Source organism: Mustela lutreola, chromosome 1, assembly GCF_030435805.1.
Source record: "Mustela lutreola isolate mMusLut2 chromosome 1, mMusLut2.pri, whole genome shotgun sequence".
Taxonomy (NCBI): domain Eukaryota; kingdom Metazoa; phylum Chordata; class Mammalia; order Carnivora; family Mustelidae; genus Mustela; species Mustela lutreola.
Genome location: NC_081290.1, coordinates 148065360 through 148086058, shown reverse-complemented (window position 1 = coordinate 148086058; position 20699 = coordinate 148065360). Strand labels below are relative to the sequence as shown.

General features: G+C 36.1%; 1 protein-coding gene across 3 annotated transcripts in view; it reads right to left on the bottom strand.

Moving 5' to 3' along the window:
• ANAPC10 (anaphase promoting complex subunit 10) overlaps positions 1-20699 on the bottom strand; it is a 104567-nt gene that overhangs the window by 17722 nt on the left and 66146 nt on the right. Inside the window, exon 5 of one of the 3 annotated variants that reach the window (XM_059176176.1) lies at positions 156-875. The exons of the other annotated variants lie outside the window; for them this stretch is intronic. Within the exon in view, the coding sequence (XP_059032159.1) occupies positions 816-875 (60 nt within the window). The 3' untranslated portion in view covers positions 156-815. Of the gene's footprint in view, positions 1-155; positions 876-20699 lie in introns of those variants that run through there. 3 annotated transcript variants of the gene reach the window in all.

Here is a 20699-nt window from a genome sequence, read left to right as displayed (position 1 = left end):
ATCCAAGAAACAAGTGATCTACCAAAAGAGAAGGTGAAGGGAATTCCCAGGATGATGTTAAAGGGACATCTTAAGAAGATAGCTGTCAGACTGGGTCTTCTGAGAAACAGACACCAAAGACAGGCATAGAAATTAGACATTAGAAATGCCAGAAATGTATTATGGGAAACATCTGTGAGAGAACATGGGGAGGGAGACAGGGAGGCTGGAAGAGCTGTCAGACAGTGATGCAGGTCGACCCCAAGAGAAGGAGACAGGGAGGAAAGGAAGGCTGGATGGTTGCAGGGACACGGGTTAGACTGCAGTGCAGTTCTAGGGAAAGCTCAGTGAGGCCATCGGGGATTCCTTGAGCCAAGGCTGCCTGTCAGAGGACTCCAGAGTCCCCAGGAATGAGCTGTTTTCATACCCCTGCTGTCTTGGTCACTGGCTGGGGGCAGCCTGTGGTAGGCATGGCCTTAGTAGAAACGTGGTGATGGATTTCAGAAAGCAGCAGCTGGGGCCACCAGTCAGTTACTCTCCACAGTCAAAGATCTGAGAGGAACATTCTAATGGCCACCTGTGGTGGCTTTGTTATGTGCCACCATGGCTGGCCTAAACTACATTTCCCAGAATTCTCTTCCTCACAAGTTTTCTGGTTAAATGAGACACAGGAATATTTTCATGCATGATTTGGAGGGCTGAAGTGAAGCAGCAGCCATTTTGTTCTTTACACTCGAACTGAGGTAGGTGCTCTTGTAGATCACGCATGGTATCTGCTGGTTTCCCTTGCTGTCATGGGGCAGCAGCCAGGCACACAATTACTCCACTTTCCTCCTTCAATTCTTTGATTTCTGGGACAGATGTGTTAACTCCATGACAAAAGGCAGCAGCTTCACCTGCAGAACACCGACATCATGAAGTTGGAGGCAGTGAGAACTGAAGAGGATTCTACTTCACCTAGTTTGTGTTCATGGGTTCCAGCTTATCTTTGCTCTCCACCACTTTACATTTGTGTTCACTTTTGACTCCCTGCTCTGTGAATTTCAAACTCCAGCATCAGACATGAAAGCAATGGCCTCAAAATTTAACCACCTCCTACTTGGGTAAGGCAAAATCCCTATACCAAACCCCTTATTACATACTACCACCCATCCTGCCCACAAGTATATACATACATACACATACATGAGCATGTATGCACACGTGCACATACACACACACACCCCTCGTGCCCTGCTTCTCTAACTGAACTTCCACTGACATAATGGCAACACTGACCCTCAGTGACTGAGCTGGAGGCCCAGGAGTAAGATCTTCAAGAAAAACATGGAACTGAGAGAGTACATATGACCCTTTCAAAAGGTATTTTATTTATCTATTTTTTTAAGATTTTTAAAGAAAATTTTATTTATTTATTTGACAGAGATTACAAGTAGGCAGAGAGGCAGGCAGAGAAAGAGAGGAGGAAGCAGGCTCCCCGCCAAGCAGAGAGCCCGATTTGGGGCCCAATCCCAGGATCCTGGAATCATGACCCAAGCTGAAGGCAGAGGCCTTAACCCATTGATCCACCCAGGCGCCCCTCAAAAGGTATTTTAAAGGTCTATAAGAGAATTCTGAGATGTACTGATACCTAATAACATTTTAAACATTAAGAAAAATGAGGCAACTATTAGTTCCAGAAAAATAAAATAAAATCTGAAAAGGAAATTGAAGAACAGGACATGACATGAATCAGGTATGAACGATATTTATGTGGTCATAATAATGAAAATGCAAAATTTCAGCAAATACCATGAAAAGTCGTACTAGGAAGATGAAGAGAAGGGCAGTCTATGAAAGAAGAAATGGGATTATATAGCTAAATCCCAATGTTTCATAGTTAAGACATCATGTCTTTAAACATAGATAGGTACCCGCACGTTTAGAGTTGTACATTTCTATTATAGAATTCTGTGTACATATATTATTTAGAAATATAAAAGCACATACAAGAAAAAAGGCTAAAGTAACTAAGAGGATTTTCTGAAGGAGTGGGATGACAGTGTAGGATATGCTGTTGCTATAAATGCTATCGCAGTCCTTCTAGACTTTTAACCTATGTACATGTTTTACTGCAGTAAAAATGCACTTAAGCTTACAAATTAAACTTAAAAAGGTAAGCTTACAAAATTCAAAGTTAGTATAACTGAAAGTTAAAGACTAAGACTCATCAAGTTAGAGGGCAAACTCAAAGTGAGAGGGCAAAACCAAGTCTAAGCCATTTAGAGTTCAAAAACAGGCACTAATTGCTTAGGGATGCATACACAGGTGTAAAACTATAAAGAAAGCTAAGGAATTACCATAAAAAGTAAAGGTTACCTCTGAAGAGTAGAGAAAGGATTGTGATAGGGAAGGGAAGAGGGTACACTCCCAGCTTCCGGGATGCTCACAAAGTTCTATTTCTTACATTAAATAGGCTATCTATACATGTAAACTCTATAAACATTTTATAAACTCTGGGGATGAGGGAGTCCTGAGCACACAAATGAAACTACAGCACACATCTGTATAACTTCTAATGCTATATATAAAGTTAAGCTTTTTTCCTTGTCCTTGATATTCCAAGTGAATCATAATATGCTGTTAAATGAGCTTAAAAATATTTGAATATGGGGGCGCCTGGGTGGCTCAGTGGGTTAAGCCGCTTCCTTCGGCTCAGGTCATGATCTCAGGGTCCTGGGATCAAGTCCCGCATCGGGCTCTCTGCTCAGCGGAGAGCCTGTTTCCCTTCCTCTCTCTCTGCCTGCCTCTCTGCCTACTTGTGATCTCTCTCTGTCAAATAAATAAATAAAATCTTAAAAAAAAAATATTTGAATGTTATTTATGTGGTAAATTATCTTTTATCCCAGAACAAAATGAAAGAGAATTTGTATGTACAGCAGATGCAAGAAAATCTTAGGCAAATATATACAAATTTGGGCTTCTCCCATATATGAGTAATTTCTAAGTAAATTAAAAGGTACACTATAGGGGCGCCTGGGTGGCTCAGTGGTTTAAGGCCTCTGCCTTCGGCTTGGGTCATGATCCCAGCGTCCTGGGATCAAACCCTACATTGGGCTCTCTGCTCAGCAGGGAGCCTGCTTCCTCCTCCCTCTTGCCTGCTTCTCTGCCTACTTGGGATCTCTATCTGTCAAATAAATAAATAAAATCTTAAAAAAAAAAAAAAGGTACACTGTCATTCTGTCACCCTAAATCTTAATAGTAAATAAACACTCAAAACAAGGAAAGATTAGAAATAGGCTTCACACACATATCAGTAATGTATCTAAGGAAACAGGATGTTTGATGGCCTACCACTTGGGTAGGGAAACAATGGGAGAATCAGAAATTTAAGATTCCAAAGAAACACTATAAAATACTTTTTACATATATCATTTAACCACTAAGTAAGGAACTACTTATGTGCAAAATCCAGTTTAAGAAGAAGGATACATGGAGACGCAATTACTTTTTTTTTTTTTTTAATTTTTTATTTTTTATAAACATATATTTTTTTATAAACATATATTTTTATCCCCAGGTCTGTGAATCACCAGGTTTACACACTTCACAGCACTCACCAAATCACATACCCTCCCCAATGTCCATAATCCCACCCCCTTCTCCCCAACCCCCTCCCCCCGGCAACCCTCAGTTTGTCTTGTGAGATTAAGAGTCACTTATGGTTTGTCTCCCTCCCAATCCCATCTTGTTTCATTTATTCTTCTACCCACTTAAGCCTCCATGTTGCATCACCACTTCCTCATATCAGGGAGATCATATGATAGTTGTCTTTCTCTGCTTGACTTATTTCGCTAAGCATGATACGCTCTAGTTCCATCCATGTTGTCGCAAATGGCAAGATTTCATTTCTTTTGATGGTTGAAAATAGAACTGCCCTATGACCCAGCAATTGCACTATTGGGTATTTACCCTAAAGATACAAATGTAGTGATCCAAAGGGACACATGCACCCGAATGTTTATAGCAGCAATGTCCACAATAGCCAAACTATGGAAAGAACCTAGATGTCCATCAACAGATGAATGGATCAAGAAGATGTGGTATATATACACAATGGAATACTATGCAATTACTTTTTAAAAACAACATTCAAGGGGCGCCTGGGTGGCTCAGTGGGCTAAGCCTTTGCCTTCGGCTCAGTTCATGATCTCAAGGTCCTGGGATCAAGCCCCACATCGGGCTCTCTGCTCAGTGGGGAGCCTGCTTCCCCCTCTCTCTCTGCCTGCCTCTCTGCCTACTTGTCACCTCTCTCTGTCTGTCAAATAAATAAATAAAATCTTAAAAAGAAAAAAAAAAAGAATGTTCAATATAGCAATGAATCCTTTAAAAGGTCTTTTTGCAATCGAGCTGCCTTCAAAAGGACTGGTAAAAAGCTAACTAGGGCAAGACCTAGAAGAAGCAGGTGACAAACTCAACAGCTACATTTGATTAAGAGACATCTAAAAATTTTTACTGTAAGGATATCACATTCTATGACAGCAATGGATAAAAAGCAGAATTCTAACTGCTATATATATCCTAAATGTACTTTAAGGAAATGTAGAGCTCTGAGGCAACCAGAAAGAAAGGTAATGGGAAGTATTTAGGAGTGGATGAAAAAGACTCTCATTAATTAGGGCTGATTCCATGTTTTCTGGCTTTATGACTTTTCTTTTTCTAGGAGATAATAATAGCTAACAAAAACTAACATGTTTGGAGCACTTACTCTCTGTCAAGCATTAAGAGTTTTACATGTACTGGTGTATTCCAGCCTTCCAACAGCCCTATTTTCATCTTCATTTTATACACAAGAAATCTGAGGCACAGAGAAAGCTAACTGTCCAAGGTTCAAAGTGAAGTGGGAGAATAGGAACACAACCCTAGCAGATGACTCCAAAGCCCATGCTCTTGAATCTTTATCAATTGAAAGATATAACTGTATATACAATAGTTATGTTATGTTATATTATGTTATGTTATAGTTATGTAGTTAAACCCAATTTCAAAGGACTATATGGAATGGCATAGTAGTGGATGCTTTTATATAGAAACATTATCAGTTTTCCAGGCTTGCTCCCTTTAACTACCATTTATTGAGCTGCTACCACATACCAGGCATTTAACATACATTTGTTTTAATCATCTGAACACCATATTCCTAACTTATAGCTGATGAACCTGAGGGTCATAGAGAGATTATGTAGTTTGCTGAGGGTCACCTAGCTGGTAAAGGATGAAGCCAGGATTTGAAAGTAATTTTCTGCCAAAACTGTAAACATCAAAGTAATAAAGCAGTCTTAAAATATGTCTGTCTGGAATTGTCTGTCTATCCGTCTTGAAAAGAACAAGAATATATTCTGAGATGAGTACAAGTGAGTAAATATTGACAATTCAAAAGTTATAATACTATACATGCCTTAAAGAGATATAGAACTCTGAAGGGAACTGCGAAGAATATAAGAAAGTACTTCAACGGTGTTAAAGTCCAACAATACCCATTTTTTCCTATTAGTTATGGTACCTAGAAGTAAAGCATGACAATGGGAACAAATGAAATTCTTGTTATAGGTCTGAGCAGAGGTCAAAACCCACGATACACCTCCAGTTATATTGAAAATTAAAATGCAAACATCTCTAGTATTCTCAATAACAGGTTTCAAAACAGCTGAAGTCATTCGGCCATACACACACACTTTGCCAGATTTGTGATTTCCACTGGTCTCATAATTCACATATATGACAGATTTTGTTTATGAAAGTACCCAAAGAACTGAAAAAACTCATAATCTATTTTCAAAAGTGTTTATCCAAATCTAGAACCATGTAGAATAGTTCAGGTGAAATTATACAAAATGAATATTATGGAGTAAGAAGTAATGAATTTTATTTTATATAGATTTTAAAAGCACTGAACTAACTATAAACTTATTGCTTAGACACTATGCTTTGACTTCATCTTGATGTGAATTACTATAATTTTAAGAAAAATGTTAACTTGTTTCCTAAAACTGCAATCAGTGGCAACTGAATAGAAAAAGCAAAGACATTTTTGTTCTATTCACAACCACCAACAAACAGCTCAGTAGGGAAATGGCAGTGTGCCAGGTTGCCTTGTGAGCAATTAGGCTTCATGGCAATCAGGAGATTCAGGAGTCTTAGGCCCTTAGAAAACTACCATGTTAAAGACTTGGTACTTTTACCTCCTTTCCAGGAGGCAATATGTGAGATATGTCTTGTAGAGGTGACAATCTCTTCTAACTATGGGACTGAAAGGTTAAGACAACTTGTAAGAAGCAAATTAGTGAGAACATTTGAGAGGTTAGCAAGCATCATTGTCTATGGGACCTAATGCCTAAATGCACTAACTGGTCCCAGTAGACAATAATCTCATCCCAATCATCAGAAGAAATGACAATTAAAAGATTCATGCAATTGTTCTGAAATGTAAAAGTACATTTTAATTGGCCAAGAAATTCAGAACAGAATTCAGAGGCAAAGAAACCTGAAATTATCTCTTGATGAAAGATAGCTGAAATGGGTTAAAAACCCAGTATCAGCAAAGACATGTGTGTATTTACTCTTATTAACCTCTACACAAAAAGTTTCAAAGAAATAAACAAATGATGTTGAATGAGTCAAAGAAGCCTTACGGGAAATTGTGGGCATTGACTTTCATTTAACCAAATTTAAACCTGAAGTTCCCTATCATCCAGTAAATGCCTTTTCTTTTTGATATTTTATGAGTCTGAATGAAGGCAGAGACTGTAAATATACTGGGGCCACATTTTGCAAGTTTGCTGTCTAAAACGATACCCGGCCTCACTGTAAGAATAAAAATGAATGAAGTGATTATAATTAGAAACAAAATTCAATCTAAGGATCCATAAATATACTTTCTAATACACTTCTTGATTAGGATAATTTTGTAGGGTAATTTGAAAAATTTTACTAATATTGTCAAGAAGCCACCATATTTAAGTACCCGAATTTCAAGTGGAATACAGGACAAATTTACGATATTTTTCTATCCCTCTAGCCAACACACACTTCACTTTATAAATAAAATAGATCTTGTCAGAGTCCACAGTCTCTCATGGTTTGTCTCCCTATAAATAAAACAGATCTTAAAGGGCAAAAGTCAGTACTTAAATTAATTCTTCTTTATATTAAAAGCTCATTATTTCTCACCTTCAATAGAATTTCATTTAAAGGTTTTCATAATTTGTTGTACATAAACATACAAGGCTTTTCTCTACTTTGTGATGTGCCAGTGACAAGCATATAATATACATCTATAACAACTTATTCTATAAACAGAAATCCTCACAAATTTAAAATGTAAGGATCAACAAATGTTTCACTACACTCAGAAAACACAGAGTCTTTATTCCAAGAGGAACTTTTGGTAAAAAAATGATGTGTGAACAGCAGACACTGATGTTCACACAAGCATACTGCAGACAACCCAGCAGGCGGTTTTCTGTTTTTTTTGGATTATGCTCTGGAGGTGCTGGCACAATGGAATTTCAATACTATAATTGCTTATTTCTCTGTGTATTTTTAAAATAACAGGTAAAAAAAAAATCAACTACAAAAATAACAAAACAAAATGTTTTTAATTCTTCTTTTCAAAGGATGTAATTTATAACCATTACACAAATAGAGAAGAAGCACAAAAGGGGGGGGGGGAGAAATAAAGTAATGTTCCAAAGGTTCAGTTTACAAGGACCTCACACTAAGTTTTTTTTTTCTCTCTCTCTCTGCAACTCTTACTAGAAACAGTATTATTTGCTAAAAATGCACTAGCTGCCAAGAGCCATGGTCCATCTAAAGCAAAATGCTTAAGATGGAAACAGAGTGTTAATACAGAAAAAAAAAAAAAAAAGCAAGATTCAGTATACAAATTTCTGTAAAACCTATTTAAAAAAAGAAAAAGATAAACTTCTGATTTTGGTATCTTTTTGACTGAAAAATAACTGCAGTAAGAGATAAAATACTACAACATATAGCACTGTATTAAAACAAAAAGATGTAATCAAATTTCAAACTTTCTAATTAAACCTTTTTTCTGTAAGTTATTGGGAATTCAACACTAGTCTTAGTTCACATGATAGAACAATGGGAAAATTTTCCGAATGGTTGAACACTAACCCTGACAAGTGTGGAGAGCCAACTACAATACATTATATGGTAGCATAACCTGCCACCCACGTTGCTGAGAGAACAGCTTTCAAACACATGCACTGAGCTGTAAAACCACAAAATCCCTTATTACACATTGTTTCTTACTCTAGGTGAAATATACCATCAATTCTTTCCATTATAAATCTTTTTTTTTATTACTATTTTTGAAGCCCATTTAACAATCTGTCTTTGCCTTACAATGTAAAAGATGCCTTTTTTAAAAAAGAAAATGCAACAGGAATATTATCACCCTACTACAGTATTACAATGAAGACTAGTATCTGCTGCACAATTTTCATAGCTTATTCTGGGAATCTATTTACCTAAAATGCACTTTGAGCTAATGTTCTTTTTATGTTTCCTTTAAAGACCAAGTCTTGATATTGGTTCACTACGTTTCTTAGAATATTTGAAATTATTTGCCTTTAGAAAGACTGATCTATAACTTTGTTTTTTTTTTAACAAAATACATGATTTTCACCATTACCAAAAAAGACAGAGAAAGAAACAAATTGTCAAAATTTGTCATGAAATGAGTGTAAATTCTATGTCTCTTCCCAACATTCCTCCCTTTCCCCACTTTGGCATAAATCCAAACCTATACCAAAAAACAAACAAAAACAAAAATCCATTTTAGAGTCAAGGATATAATGGTGCCCTCACAATACTTGTCTTATGTTGGTAAAACACATGAATGAAGCACGACTGCAGGATGACAAACACGCTTCATCCTCATAACAGTGCTGTGCTTTGTTAAAGATGTGTTCTTACCTTTCAGAAAAGAGCTCACTGCAACAATAACTATCAAATTTGTACAAAAGGGCTTGATTTACAGACCAGGAAGGATGAAAAAATTTAAAAAAACTTAGACACTACTCTTTTTTTTTAATTTCTAATTTTTTATAAACATATAATATATTTTTATCCCCAGGAGTACAGGTCTGCTTAGACACTACTCTTACAGAGATTCAAAGACACTACTTTGTAGAGATCGAAGATGGCTAAAATCATTTCTAAAACTGTGTCTTTCTAAAGTTTTGCCTGATTTACCTTTCTCCAAAATTCTCCTTCCTATCCTTTACATTTCCCTTCCCCAAATCCTGCCCACCATGACCCACCTCCAACCACAGTCTGCTAACTGAATCACAGCATTCCAGGACAGTTTCAGGACATAACAGTTTCTTCCGGGGTTTTCATTTGCAATGTTGTTGGCAAAGAGAATTTTATTTGTTAAGTGTTCCTATTATACTGACAAGGTCAATTAGTCCTATGAACTCTTGGTCTTTCTGCCTGATAGCTTGGTGGATTATTCAAGTGGGACTGTACATAACCCATAACTGAATGCAGCCAATTAACCTCAGAAACATAACAATACTAGTATTTAATGGGATTTTAAGTTTATCTTAATAACATATCACAGTAATATCATTTTTCCTAAACTGGTGGAAAATTATTTGATAGAAACTCTATTATATTTTCCCCAAATTAAATTAATTTGTAAATTATGGTACACAAATTACATAATTTCTATTTCAAGGAAGTTCACCACAAAGACACTGAAGCTTTTAAAAAACAATGATCAGCTATTATGCCTATGGTTTATATGTATATGGTTTATACAACTAAATAAAGAGTATGAGAATCCTTTACTATCCAGTGCTCTTAACAAGCTTTCTCCGAAAGTACAAAAAGCACTAAATTATGTGGAAATTAGTTTGCATTATACTTCAAATATCCAAAAATCTTTAAGTTGTCAAATATTATTTAATTTTTAAAACACAAAGGAAAACAGAATTTATACTGTGTGAGTGTTTACCATGTGGCAGGCAATGTGAAAAAGTACTTTGCAAACTTTATTTTAATCATCTCAGGAATCCAATGAAAAAGGCACTGTTATCCCTATCCTATATATGAGGAACCTGAGGTTTCAGAGGGGTTAAATATGTCCCCAGTTTCACACAGCTAATAAATGGCAAAAATAAGAGATGTAAAACTAGATCTGTCAAGTTTGCTGAATTGTGTCTTTCAACATCACTTGGCCTGAAACTATGAGATCCAGCTATAACCAGTATCACTTATACTGCCAAGCTTCAAACCATTGTATAAAAGAATGATATCCAATTATTACTGAGCAATGAGAAAGAGATGAATGAATGAATGAATGAGTGAATGAATAAGGGTGTTTTGATATCCATATAATCGTATCAACACTGAAGTTTTATTAACGGTAAGACAGTATTTATTTTTCTTCATATCACTTCCAACCCAAATGCACTCTCAATGTGATCTTCCAAGCACAGGCCTGTACAACAACCTGCCCACATACACACACACAGAGTCATCCAAACTGTCACACCTAATACTCCTGATCTCTAAGCCAAAAGTATCCTTTGTATACCAGGCCACAAAGAAGTGAAAAGCTCCCTTAATACTGCAGGTATCAAGTTATCAAATTTCTTTGCAAAGAAGGATTTAAACTGAAAAACTTTTTCATACGGTAATGTTCTTTAAAACTATTTGATCAAGTAAGCAAGCCTACTTAACATGCTAGCAAAAATTGTTTTGTGTTTACCTCTGTTTTTGCTTTACCAATTTCAAACGGAAACAGTATGTTCAATCATTAGGCCAAACTGCCCTCAAAGCAAATGCCTAGTAACAGGAACAAGCCTGTCTGCATTCCCAAAATTCAATTACTACTCTCAACCTCCCTGCTATGGAAGCCTTCAGATTGGCTAGAGTGACTTTCAGCGTTTAATTCACTACTTAGTGGAAATATTTGTAAAAATATTTGTGCAATTAGGATAAACAGAGCTTTTATGAAAATATTGGCTTGACTAAAAATGACAGTTAAGATGTGCATAAATGACATTTTTTAAAATGTTCATTTATCCCTCTACTCTATAAGTTTATTACTATAAATACTGTATCAATTTAAAAGAATGTATTCCTCAAAGAAGTAGAAGGGCTGAGAAGCAGAATTCAGAGTCATCAATATTAGGTCAGCTTTGTTTACTTTTTAAAGAAATCAAATAAAAATAAATCCCATAAGCACAAAAGATTTCAATAACAAGAGTATAAAATCAAAGGACATATCCAAGTTAGCAAACTACTGCCTTAACTTGTAAAGAAAGATCTAGTATATTGACACAATGGATCCACATGTGATCCAACAGATCTTGTGCTATTACCTGGATCATATCAGAAAAATTAAAATTGCTAAAACTATGTATTCCTTTTTAAAAAAGCCACATAATACTAATGTCACTGATGTTGTAGTTTCAAAGAACTGAATCTATAATATTTAATCCACTGCCAATGGAAACTCCATTAGAATAAAAACCAAGAACTAGAAAACCTGCATGGGATATATGCTCTGTCCAACTCTGGACAATTGATATTGCAATGTAAAATATCAACATTAATGAAAAAAAAAAAAAAAAAAAAAAAAAAAAAAAAAAACCTCACATGCAGACCTGGTAGTAAGAAATTGAATCTAAGACAACCTATTTACTCTCTATTACTAGGAGCATCCCTTAATAATATTAAGAGAAGACACATTTATCTAGCACTTTCCAACCTTGTGCAGTCATGAATGAGTAAGGATAAAGTAACCATTACAAAACTAAAGAAAAAAGACATATGGAAGGATGTAAATTTATATTGACTGAGAAACCTCCCTTGTGTCTGGTATATGTTGCAGATGTTTTTACACAGCTTAATCTCATTTCATCTTCACAACCACCCAAACAAAACAGGTACTGTGAGTCTCATTTTTTAAAGTAAACAGAGGCTCAGAAAGAACAGAGAAACTGCCCTAAATCACAAATAAAGAAATAATAGTAACAAAACTGCAACTCTGAGCTGACTACAAAACCTGTGATTAAAGCAGCATGTGGCAAAGACAATCTAGAAACATGTTCCTTCCTCTGGCTTAGGTCTTATCCTTCTGTCCCACTTTGAATACAATATTTAAAACCCAGATTGCAGATTATGAAACAGACTGGGTTTTTGCCCCTGTAAGCCAAGGTTAGAGAACTCTGCGTTCAATGGCAAGTACAACAGGACTCCAGGGGAATAGCAGCAAGTTTCAAATGACTACAAATTCAGGTTAAATGGAGTTCAATGAGTCATGATAATTCCATGCCACTGATAATCCTGATCTCAGTCAACAGAAAATTTTCAAATTTGAATCCCACATTTGCCTTAGATAATTCTCCCTCAACACAAGGCAACTCTTCATAGAAAATAAGTATTTGAAAGCAAAGAACACTTCTCAATCTCGTTCACTAATCCCCCTCAGAGAAACAGTAAAATGTTTAAACAGATAAAGCTAAGACTTAACAACTAGATTTTACAAACTAGCTGATTTGATTTCTTTATGCTTTTATTATGTTAAATGTGAAGCAGCTACCTAAAATACTAAGTTATATGAGTGAAGACAGAGATTTCTTTTCATTCCTCAGTTTGTTCTCATTCTCTGAAGTGCCTTCCTTAAAATACTTAACCTGAGCTCATCATGTTTGGGCCATGATAAGAGGTAGTTATGAGTCTCCTGGATTCTTCCCAGTAAATTAATTTCCCTTCAGTCATTATCTCTAAGATCACAAGCTTATACCATAAAATGGGGCTGCAAGGGTAGAATAGGTTTAAAAAATAATCTTCTTTGGGCCCTTTTCTTCAATAAAGCTAAAACAAATGTCCCTCCACTATTTTTAAAGGAAATACAAGGGCCATTACATAGACAAAAAAAAAAAAAAAAAAAAAAGCAAAATTATTAACTGAATACCTATGTGCCAAGTACTTAGGCACGAGGATGATCAAGACAGATACTACCCCTGTGCTGGTGTAAGCCATCAGAGATCTGTGGCAGCTGGATAAGAAATATGGCATACTACAGTCAAGAACCCAAGAAATAACAGGTGTTGGCAAGGATGCGGAGAAAAGTGAAACCTCTTGCACTGTTGGTGGGAATGAAGACTGGTACAGCCACTCTGAAAAAACAGTATGGAGGTTCCTCAAAAAGTTAAAAGTAAGTGATGAGTACCAGGTGTTGTACGGAAGTACTAGATCACTAAAATGTATGCCTGAAACTAATATTTCAGTGTATGTTAATTCAATGGAATTTAAATAAAAACTTAAAAATGAAAAATGATTATTACTTGCCAGAAGAAAGAAAAAGTTAAAAACAGAACTACCCTATGATCCAGCAATTGTACTATTAGGTATTTCTCTAAAGAATACAAAAATACTAATTTAAAAGGATACATGCAACTCTGATGTATACAGCAGCATTATTTACAGTAGCCAAATTATGGAAGCCCAAGTGTCCATTGACTGAGAATGGATAAAGAAGACATGGTATAAATACACATATATGTGAATATACACACACAATGAAATATTACAGCCATAAAAAAGAACGAAATCTTGCCATTTGCAACTACTATAGATGGAGCAAGAGAGTATTATGCTAAGCAAAATAAGTTGGTCAGAAAAAGACAAATACCATGAGTTCATGCTTATGGGGAATTTAAGAAACAAATGAGCAAAGGGAGAAAACAGAGAGGCAAAGAAACAGACTCTTAACTACAGAGCAGAAACTGATGCTTACCAGAGGGGAGATGGATGGGGGAGGGGTGAAATAAGTGAATGGGACTAAGGAGTGCACTCGCTATGCTGAGCACCAGGTGATATACAGAAGTGTTGAATCACAACATTATAAACCTGAAACTAATAAAACATTGTCTGTTAAATATAACTTAAAAACTTAAAAAAAAAAGAAAGAAAAAGAAATATTCCATAAAATTACTAAACAAATGACAGAAGGATATAATTACTACACAAAAACATATATACAATTATTAAGCAGGTCACAAATTTGGTTCCCTGGTTCCTGGCAGTCAAAGCAAAGTGGATATCATTATTGGTTCTGACACAGCACAGAGGTTCTTCTACTTATAAACATATTAGTTTCCAAAGAGCTATCATTAAGTCCATTTTATCACATGTGCAAATTTTTAACTACAGAAACAATTGCTAATATGACCTACCAGTGACTAACACAGTTGCCATATTCCTCCCACCCAACCACTATCCCCTCTCAACAGGAGGTTTTTCATATCTACCAAAGTCCCTAAGCTAAAAGGTCTTGAGTAGAGGAACGTGGGTGTGGGTGTGTGTATCTATTATCATAACTAAAACGTTCTTTCCTGAATCCAGACTGGAAGGGTATTTTTATTCTGGATCTGTATTAAAAGACCACTTTGTGATACGGACTACATCCTCAACAATATTCCTAACAGAATTGGAATAATACATTTTATAATTTCCTATATGCCTCAATGTAGGTCTATGGAATACCAATGAAGAGAACTTTTTTTTTTTTTTTTTTTAAGATTTTATTTATTTCTTCGAGAGGGAGAGAGAGAGAGAACGAGAGGAGAGGGGTCAGTAGGAGAAGCAGACTCCCGGCTGAGCAGGAGCCAGATGTGGGACTGGATCCCCGGCCTCGTGACCTGAGCCGAAGGCAATCGCTTAACCAACTGAGCCACGCAGGCGCCCTGCAGAGAACTTCTTTAAAAGCAATTTTACAAAACAATGTAGCCAAAATATAGCATTTATAATAGGTCAGGAACATGATGTCTTTCAAGCAGTTCCCAATTTAAAAAACAGAAAAGGAAAAAGGAAAAAAAAATAGGAAATTCAACTCTTGGAATAATAAGCTTTTAAGACTACTGGCATCACAGTCATTGCTTACCAAGATTTGTGTATAACAACTCTTAACTGTAATTAATAAAACATAGTAAAATAGAGCTTTCAGATTAAGTTTTGAGGTTTTAGCAATTATATCTAAAATGAGTATTATATCTAAAATGAGTACTTAGTGAACAACAAAAACAGAGGCAGTATTTTTTATAAGGGCTATTCATGGGATGCCTGGTTGGCTCAGTCAGTTAAGCGTCTGCTTTGGTTCAGGTCACCATCCCAGGGATCGAATCCCACACTGGGCTCCTTGTTCAGCAGGGAGTCTGCTTCTCCCTCTGCCTGCCGACCCTCTGCTTGTGCTCTCTCTCTCTCTCTCTCTGACAAATAAAAACTAAAACCTTTAAAAAATATTTTTTAAAAAAGGGCTATTCATGAATCTCAAAGAAACAGCAATTAGAGGAATAAGTCAAAGGCCACATTTATTACTGTATATGACTATTATAAAAAGAAACAAACTATGTAAACAATATTTTTGATTGGCTAGATTCACTACAATTAAGTGAAATGAGAGAAAAAGCAAAACACACTCTAGGGGCGCCTGGATGGCTCAGTGGGTTAAGACTCTGCCTTCGGCTCAGATCTGATCTCAGAGTCCTGGGATCGAGCCCCACATCGGGCTCTCTGTTCAGCAGGGAAGTCTGCTTCTCCCTCTTCTCTGCTGGTGTTGAAACCTGCCTTTCCTTCTCTCTCTGATTGTGTTCCCTCTCTCTGTCAAATAAATAAATAAAATCTTTAAACACACACACACACTCTAAACACACTATCTACTACTACTACTATCTATATACTATCTACTACTGAACAGGTACTAAAAGGTACTAAACAGTACCTTTTCCATAACTTCAGAGGAGTTTACTGAATCTGAATACTTAGGTTAACTCATACAAAACTGAAATTCAGTTAAGTTAAAGAATATAAGATTATGTTAACAGGGATTCTTCTTTTAAAATTAGAGAAAAATAAAATTATTTAGGCGCACCTGGTGACTCAGTCGTTAAACATCTGCCTTTGGCTCAGGTCATAATCCTGGGGTTCTGGGATTGAGAGCTCATGGAGAGCCTGCTTCTCATTCTCCCACTCCCCCTGCTTGTGTTCTCTCTCGCTATCAAATAAATAAATAAAATCTTTAAAAAAACCCACTATTTAGTCTTAACATTTTACAGAATTAGAATCTGTGTATTTTCAAAGTTGCTTTCTAAATACAGATAAAATAGATATAAATACACTAAAATGGCATATTAGTAGTAGCTGGCTATAAGTTCGTTGTTAATTATTTTATTGATTTCTATTTTAAAATTGGAGATTTTTCCTATCTTATAGAAAAAATATTAGGGTACTCATTATTATGAAATCTCACTTGCTTTGCAGCAAGTATTTAGTCTTAGGGAAGAAGTAGGGAAATCAGAAGTTGCCAGCGTGTTGTAATTATTTCAGGTTAACTCAACATGCCTGCCAGTCAAACCCTATGAAAACTTGTTTCCCTGAGAGGTGGGAAAAGAGATAGATGAGAGAAAAAGCAAAACACACTCTAGGGGCGCCTAGAGTGTACATACAAAATTATTTAGAAAAAAACAATTTTTAGAGCAATTTGATACACAGCAAAATTGAGAGGAAGGTACAGAGATTTCTCATAAGTCTCTTGCCCACCCCCACCTCATGCAGAGTCTCCCTCATTATCAACATAAGGGTTTATTCTTGGTGTTGTGCAGTCTATGGGTTTGGACAAATGTATAATGACAGGTATCCATCATTATAGTATCCTACAGAGTATTTCCAGTGCCCTAAAAATCCTCTGTGCTCTGCCTATTCATCCCTCCTACCACCCCCCAACTCCTAGCTCCTAATCTTCCTACTGTCTCCATAGTTTTGCCTTTTTCAGAACATCATATAGTTGAAATTATACAAATCATCCCATATAGTTGGAATTATACAAACTCTTGTTTTCACTGTTTAGGAATATGTATTTTCATGGCTTGACAGATCATTTCTTTTTTGTGCTGAGTAACATTCCATTGTCTGGATGTACCCCAGTTTATTAATCTATTTATTTACTGAAGAACATCCTGGTTGTCTCTAAGTTTTTGCAATTAGTAAAACTCTATAAAACATGCACATGCAGGATTCTGGGTGGATGTAAGTTTTCAAGGAGCACTACTGCTGAATTATATGGCTGGTATGTTTAGTCATGAAAGAAACCACCAAACTGTCTTCCAAAGTGGCTGGACCATTTTGTATACTTGTCAGCAATGAAGGAAAGCCCATGCTGCTCCCCTTCCTTGCTGGCATTGGGGGTGGTAAGTGTTTCAATTTGGGCCGTTCTAATAGGTTTGTAGTGGTATCTCATTTTAATTTGCATTTCCCTGAAGACATGATGTGAAGCAGATTTTCATATGCTTATCTGCCATCTGCAAATCTTCTTCTGTGAGGTGTCTATTAAAGCCTTTGGCCTCTTGTTTGCTTTCTTATTGTTGAGTTTTAGAAGTATCTTATATATTTTGGATAACAGTCTTTTATCAGATGTGCCTTTTGCAAATATTTTCTCCCAGTCTGTAGCTTATCTTCTCATTCTCTTGATATTATATATTTTTAACCTGAGGTACCTGTTACCATGTGATAATTTTATTTATTTGGTAGCAAAGGATGGGACCCTATTGGATATATAGGACCCAGAGTGAGAACTTATTTTAAGATTTATTTATTTATTTATTTATTTGGAGAGAGAGAGAGAGAGCAACACAGCAGATAGGAGGAAAGGGAGAGAGAAAATCTCAAGCAAGACTCCCCACTGAGTGCAGAGCCTGATGTGGGGCTCAATCTCACGACCCTGAAATCATGACCAGAGCAGAAAGCAAGAGTTGGACCCCTAACTGAATGAATCACCCAGGTGCCCTCCACAGCAAGAACTTATACTCTTCATTATAAAAAATAAGAAAAAATTCACACAGCTATTTAGTAAACACCATATTAATTTGGAATGAGATAAAAGACTTCAGGCTAAATAAAAACTGAGCTAACACATTATCTGGACAATTTCCCTACTACTGTCTTAAAGTTATGGTACCACTTAGTTTGAATCTAGATCTTTTCTCATCAAAGTTCCTTAGGGATCGCCTCTGCCTAGTGCCTCTGTCCTACTTAATTAAGCACCAAGATCAAGACTAGCTGTGGACCATTCAATTAGCTAATTATCATTCTAAGCTAATTACAAAGTAGACAATTTGTTCTGAAAATGTCACTGAGATTGCTGAGCTACTGTTTGTTTTCTACCATCAATTGTAATTGCAAACGCAAGACGAAAAACCACCCACCCCACCCCCAAATGTGCAAACCCCAGAATGATGATTTTTTTTAACTCCCTTATGAAGGTAAAATGACCAGAAAAGAAAGAATGAATTGGCTTATATTCCCACAGTTTCAACTCCAATATTCTCCCTCTTTTACTCAGAGGCTTGGAGATTTTTTTCTTTTATTCTTAGAAATTTTTTGCTCCAAATTATACTGTTTAATGCTCTTTATGCAATCATTAAGGAAAGCAATCAACAGAAAGAAAAGCAAATATTTACAAATGTTTATGCCAAAAGCATTAGCATTACAGTATCAATTTTCAATAGAATATATTGAGGAAGAAAAAATTTTTAGATACACTTCAAAATTCTACAGTCAACCTATCCCCTGTCATTAGCTCATTTCCTCGACTCCACACTTCAATTATTCTGAAAAATTTAAGGAAATATTATGGTAATTTATAATCTAATGTGATTTTAAGAAAAAAATGAAAGGAATATGTAATGCATGTTGATTCCCAGCTATACCACTGACTTGCTGTGGAACATCGGGGAGTTCACTCCATCTCTAGGTCTCGTTTGTAAAATAATGGGATTGTACTTTATTGGAAGCTGCTAACCTGTGGACCTACCCTGTTTGCCCAGTGTATTTTAAAAATTGGGAAACTTTACACTCAAATCCAGATTTCTCTTTAAAAACTTTAAGGTTGACAAATATTGGTGTTTCTGTAGTATGTATCTATTTATAGGTAGTATGTATCTTTAAGGTTGACAAATATTGGTGTTTCTGTAGTATGTATCTATTTATTTGTTAGAGTCTACTAATGGTTGATGAGCAAGAGATAGAAAAGAAAAAGTAAATATTAAATAGTACAGCTATTACTATTGTTAGTCATTATTTCATTGGGTTTTTAATCTAGTTTTGGGAGCCCAGTTCTTTCTGGTGACAAGGAACAATTAATTGCTTTCACAATTTAGACTACTCTGTCATCAATAGATGTTTTGTAAAGCTAAGAATATCATTTTAACTTAGTAGTGTTCATTTTTCTTAAATTAAGTATGAGCAAGGGAAAATAACCCAACTTTCAAAAAATGGTGGAGATATATTTACTTGAAATGTATATATCTTACATGTGAATGGATGTTCCTGTGTTCCAATAAAACTTTATTTACAAAAAAAGGGGGGGCACCTGGGTGGCTCAGTGGGTTAAAGCCTCTGCCTTCGGCTCAGGTCATGATCCCATCGAGCCCCGCATCGGGCTCTTTGCTCAGCAGGGAGCCTGCTTCCTCCCCCCTCTCTCTGTCTGCCTCTATGCCCACTTGTAATCTCTGTCTGTCAAATAAAATAAATAAAATCTTAAAAAAAAAAACAACACTGGGCCTACATTCCTATGTGGCTATAAAGGCTGAAACCACATAGAAGCTGCCCCCTTTGCATAAAGGCATGGAATCTTGCTGTTATATTACCTGCCTGACTGCTTAGCATCTAATTTTTTGATGAAATAGTTTACCTCTAAAGTTTCTTTCAGCTCTAATATTCTCACATTTAGAGTGAGCCACATAGCAAAAGGTCCATGTAACCTAAGTCTCAACTTTCTCTGAATAGGGATAACAACAACATCTGATCACCACTTGAGCTTTGGAGACAGAATGAAATAGTGAGTGGTGACTGCTTAGCACAGTGACATGCGTGTTGAGAGTGCTGAATCAACAGTAGAGGTGACAAATACAAGTAACAGTGAACAAGAGGACTCAAAAACCAGTTCTGTGATGGTCAATCCAATCTAAATCAAAATTCATGTACAGATTCTTCTCTTTCAAACGTAGCACTGATCTCATCAAAAATCTGCTACTGGCCTCTAATTTTTAGAGATTAATTCTTCATTCCCCATGCATAAAATAAGATGCTGAGGGAAAAAATGAAGGTCCTGAGTGGGCTGACCTCAATTAAAATACACTTTAAAATTAAAATAAAATTTTTCAGCAGGCAGATTTCAGCAAAATTTACTGCAGCTCCTTCTATTCTAATCAGGGCCATTTTTAATGGCCAAGAATAAAGGAATTTGTGTTCAAAAGTTTCTCCAGGGAAAGGGGGCTTACTAAAAAGTTTATATACCCCAGAGAAAGTAAATAACCAGGTACCACAGTGGTCAGCAAATGAACACTGGCAGCACCAGTTATTCGTTCAACTCTTATTTTTTTCTCTGCTGGTCAATCTGACTGTGTCCGGGCATCCACTCTATTCATCCTACATCATCCTACTTCCTCACATATCTCATAGTCTTTATCCTTCTAACTTTAAAAATTTAGAATGTGCATGGTCCTCCACCTTCCCACCATCTCCATATTACTAACTCTGTATCAAGTCTTGCTGCTAACTTGCCAATTTCTGAGAGGGACAAAAAATTACAAATAGAACTATCATCTCATCCTGCAAGCCCACTTCTGGGTATATACCCAAAAGAA